The 5,378-nt window shown below is 36.1% G+C and overlaps 1 protein-coding gene across 1 annotated transcript; it reads left to right on the top strand.

The window, feature by feature from the left end:
• LOC118269404 (leucine-rich repeat-containing protein 39) lies at positions 1-5,243 on the top strand. Its single transcript, XM_035584512.2, has 4 exons — positions 1-591; positions 3,593-3,743; positions 4,316-4,879; positions 5,091-5,243. The coding sequence occupies exons 1-4, from the start codon at positions 192-194 to the stop codon at positions 5,206-5,208; spliced, it is 1,233 nt and encodes a 410-aa protein (XP_035440405.2). The 5' UTR covers positions 1-191; the 3' UTR covers positions 5,209-5,243.
• Positions 5,244-5,378: the final 135 nt, after the last annotated feature.

Raw genomic sequence — 5,378 nt, 5'->3', positions numbered from 1 at the left:
TCCGCCCGACACGGGATGCAGTCTTCTTCAAGCGGGAACCAGAGCAACTCGCTTCTGACTTTTTACGTTACAAACAAACTTACGAACAATCCTTTGAATTGAGTAACAGCATACATTAAACATAGACACAATAATGAGTGCTTAAGCTTAACTTTACAGTGAAGTGAGAAAAAGTGCAGACAATTTACAAAATGGATTACAATGAAGAATTGATACCAACAACAGTTCTACACTGGAATTACCGAGGGTTTACCGAATTCCCCTTAAATCAATTAAAGGGTGAAGAAGCAGAAGTGACTGATATTTACCTGAAGGAGAATCTCTTGACTCGTTTGCCAAGTAACATCGGGATTTTGGAGCATTTAGAGAGCCTCTACGTAAGCGGTAATGATATAACGGAGTTGCCTAGAGAAATATCAAAGTTGCGATGTCTCAAGTGTTTAGATGTTAGCGGGAACAGATTGAGGCGTATTCCTGAAGAGATAGCTGAAGCGAGGAGTTTAAAGTTCCTGATATTGGATGAGAATGAATTAACTGAGCTGCCGTTGAGGATTTCGGAGTTAAGACGTCTACGGTACCTATCGGTTTGTGGTAATTTAATTCTTTACTCTAATTTCTATGTGACGTGTGTTTAGTGTTGTGAGTATGTGAGTAGATCTTTGATATTTTTGCATGAAAAACACTAACAGATATTGATACAAGTAGCTTTCAAACATATTTTTGGGAATGTATAGATCTTCAATACTTGATTGCACGGTTTGTGCGGTGGCTAGGCAATTAGGTTACCGTGCAATGTGTCGCGGGTTCGATTCCCGCACGGAACAAGTCTTTGTGTGATCCACAAATTGTTGTTCCTGGTCTAGATGTCATGTGTATGTGAAGTTGTATATTTGTTACACACGACACAGGAGAAAATCCGAGTGTGGGGCAATGTTTAAATAAAATACTATCCAGAAAAATTCGTACTAATAAATGATGGTTTTCCTGTTAAGAGTGTCGTGTTTAGTAAAAGCGTTAGTGGTAATCACTAGGTCCCCACGTGCGTGGTTTCATAACATGTCTCAAGGCTAGCCATTCAGTAATAAAGCTCCGAGGTATGAGTTTAACGTATTCGCAACATGCGGCAGATCACGCCAAGGCCACTGTTTCTTCGAATTGTTTTAACAGAAGAAAGTGTCTCATTTGAATATTATATGTTTTACTAGCTTCTGCCATCAGCTTTGCTTGCATTGCGCATGTGATGAAAAGTGGCCTATGTGTTATTCACACTCGCAAAATTTCATTTCGATCCCTTCAGCCGTTTTAACGTGAAGAAGTAACAAACTAACTAACATACAAACTTTCGTTCATTTAAAATAGCAGTAAGGTTAAATCGCTTAAATTATCAATTTAATATTTGAATCATTAATAAAGTATATTTATAATATAAATGGGGTAAGCCAAGATTTACAGTAGATACGTTACCAATAGTTATTGCTAATAACTATAAAGGCATGTGTGTGTTACTGTTATTTTGGTGTATGCATATTCATACGCATGTAGTAAAAAGGTTATTTTTATATTATGAATGATCATATGGAAATTCGTCATTTTTAAAGTTGTAACAGTGAAACTTTGTATTTAGACACTTAATGGGGAACGAAAGAACATAGGATAAATCTACTTTTTATTTTATAGCTAATAGAAAGGCAAGCAAAAGCTAGTATATTATAAACAGACACTCCAATTTTATTTAGATACATAATTAGTCTAGATTTCTCCGCTAGCCGATAGCTCCGTTTATCATGTAAACATGTAACCTCAAAACTAATAAAACAAAATCAACCAAAACCAACTTTCTCACATCATCAATGATCTCAAAATATTATCTTAAACAAAGTTGCATCATACAGACACAGAAGCTCATTACCGAACATCTTTAACAAAACAGTAGCCGGTACTAATGCGCTCCAGTTACGTTTTACTATTCATCGTAAAGTTTCGGAAGACACTAGTTTTGGCGCCTCGGATAACAAACTATCCGCGATAAATCAACTTTAGCGTTTCCTCATTGATTCGGTTGACCCATTTAGGGCCGGTGCTCACTGCCGGCACAGCACTGTATGGCATGGCAAAAGATTTTATTAATTTGAACCTTATTTCAAAGAGTTTAGAGTTCATATTACTTTATTTATGCCGTAGAACAATCTTTTCTAGCACGCCGTCAGTGAGCACCGGCTCTTATATACCCAGTACTAGGGACCACCGATGAATGTTTGACTAAGAAAGTGTTTTTAAAATGTGTTTTTGAAACCATTTTGTAACTGAAAGTTGTTAAAATGATGTTTGTTGTGATTTATAAAAGTTGGTGTTAATCACAATATTTATGTTGTGTTTGGGTTTCTATTTATCCGGTTGATATTAGAAGATGTTGCTTCATTTCTTCGTAACAAAAATATCATCATCATCAGCCGGAAGATGTCCACTATTGAACAAAGGCCTCATAAAAGCGTTGTACAAAAACATGATGAAAATTAATTATTGCTGTTACTAAGATAAAATCTATAGTGACTGCACGGTTGCGGCGCTGTAGCTGGGCTGACTACTTAGGCAACGTGTCGCGAGCTCGATTCCCGCACGGAACAATTATTTGTGTGATCCACAAATTCATGTTGATGATGTTAAATGCACCTACGACACAGGAGACATAATAGTGTGGGATATAAAAAAACAGCAATGTGTGTTTGTAGCTTCTTATAAAGTACATGCCTACAAACTAAAATCTTAAGATTTTAATTGACATTAATTTATTTAACCACTTACCTGCGTGGGTGTGAGCAGAAAACATTTGTACTCCTTCATATACCTAAGTAAATTAAACGCGACATTTTTAGTAGGTAATCTAATTACGTATAGACATGAACAATGGTCTGAAGAAATCGTATAAATAAATTACAGTGGACTTGGAAAACAAATCACACCTGTGTCTTAAGATGTACGGTACGATACGTGGGTGGTGTTAATGGTAGAACTAAAGCTTGTTAAAGAACTCTAAACGTGTTGTGCTAAAATCTACTAATGGAACAGAGAACACAATTACATACCTAATTAAAAATTACATTAGAGTTAGATCTAGATCTAGGAACAATTTTATTTCTTTTCTTTATTTTAAATTTTTTATAATCGCTGATTTGGTTTAAGAATGACATCGTTTTATGTTTTCTAATAAACTGTGAGAGAACCATGCTTCTGCACGAATGAGCCGTCTCGACCGGAGTGATACCACGGCCTCACAGAAAACTGCCGGGAAACAACGCTTGCGTTGAGTAAGGTTACCGGAGGCCTCCCAATCTCCAATTCTCAAACAACCCTTAAATGTCTTATCCCCAAAAGGCCGGCAACGCACTTGTAACGCCTCTGGTGTTTCGGGTGTTCATGGGAGCGGCGGAATGACTTAAAGTGTAATTATTGTATTATTATTGCACGAAATAAGCAATACTTATGTGAAAGCTTGAATATAACATCATTACCATGTACTATTTATTTATTAATACTTTTAATGTCAATAGAAAGAATATTAAGATTTTTAAACACATCTCCCTTCTTTTTACAGATAATAAATTAAGATGGCTCCCTCAACGACCAGTGTTCAACTATCACCACTGTGAATTTAGATTTTGGAGGAACTCCAACTTGAAGACTCTGCCCTACTCGTTATGGTATCACATGTTTAGAGATCAACAAACTAGATGTCTCAATATTGGGTAAGTTTAGATGGTACTTGTAATTCCCCAACTATTTCCAATAAATCCTCGTAGGCATCGTAAACATGGGTGCACATCAAGTTATGCAGAACCAGTATAAACTGACCGTTTCTTCTGAGAAGAGATCATTGAAAGCGAGACCAAGATAAACTGGTTATATATCGCTCCATGTACAGTCATGTGTACTCACCTACAGTAGGTAATATGGGAATATCATAAGGAACATTAAACGGGAATGCACGTAAGACCTTCTGGATCACTTGTGAACCGAAAAGTTATGTCAATATAAGCTTCAAAGATTATAACGGTAATTTGCTTTTGTATTTATTACGAAAAGTTTTATAAGCCAAACATTTTTTATAATAACTATCATGAAACATACTAAATTAACTAAAATTCACGGTTTACTCACGTAAATTAATGGAGAAAACCTCTACTAGTTTCGAGTCACAGAGGGACTCTTCATCATGAGCAGCGTGCGCAGACGCGGCTTCATCGCGCTGTCTTTAGATTTTTAGTTTATTTAATAAGTAGACAATTTCTCGCTATATAAAGTATCTTATTGTTTGCAGATGCTTAGAAGCCAGTACCCAAAATGCAAATAAAAGAAGAAACCAATGCAGATTAAAACTCTTCGACCAAGATGCCAATCCAATTGAAGTGACAATAGAACCTCCCCCTCAATACAATTGTATACTAGAATCTAAGTTCCACTCCCCACCGAGCCTATACGAGCTAAGCAGAAGACAATTCTACCAAATGATCAACACTGCAGTGAGAAAACTAAACCCACAAACATATAGTTTTTATTCAGAACATGTGAGAGAAAATCTTTACAATGAACACAATAATAACATTATTGATCTCCAAGAGAACTTTCATGGATTTAATCTAGATGCAAACAAAAACAGCCCCTATGATGAGAATGGTAATGATCACAAACCCATGGCCAAAGAAGAAGTACACAAGAAAACTACAAAGGCATACTATGTACCTGCTGATGTAATTAAAGAGTATTTTAATTTCTTGCCTAATACATTGATATCGGATCTCAGTAATGGACCAATTTCAACGTGTGAAAACCTTAACTGCAAGAAGCCCATATTTGATCATGTGTTTTACGAATTTTGTTTTGGGTAAGTTTTGAAAACACTTTTGTTTATTAGATTAGATTTAGATTTCAGCCATGATCGTCCCACTGCAGGACAAAGGCTTCCTTACCTTCCTTCAACTCCTCTCTGTTTAAAGCTTTTTGCGGCCAATCCTTGTCATAGATGTCCAGTTCGTTGAATGAGATACAAAAATCAAATTGTATTGTATTGTATTCTAAAGGGTTATTTTTTACAGGGAAATCATCCTCATCGATAAAATTGAGGACGTCCTACTAAGTGCTGCCTTTTGTTCAAAATATTGTGCAGACTTTTGGAAAAGAAGCAAAAATGCTATTCCGTGGTCGTTGTCCTAAGTACAGAACTACATTAAAAATATGCAAGCAAGAAACTTTGGTTTTATTTTGTTCATTATCTAGGTAAGGGGTTAAAGCGACCTGGGTGATTACCTGCAGAAGATAACGTTAATCAACCTTGAACTTTTTTAAAAGTGTTTTGGCAACAACATCATGGACAACATCTTTGA

Source organism: Spodoptera frugiperda, chromosome 2, assembly GCF_023101765.2.
Source record: "Spodoptera frugiperda isolate SF20-4 chromosome 2, AGI-APGP_CSIRO_Sfru_2.0, whole genome shotgun sequence".
Taxonomy (NCBI): domain Eukaryota; kingdom Metazoa; phylum Arthropoda; class Insecta; order Lepidoptera; family Noctuidae; genus Spodoptera; species Spodoptera frugiperda.
This window is presented reverse-complemented; position numbering and strand designations above follow the sequence as displayed.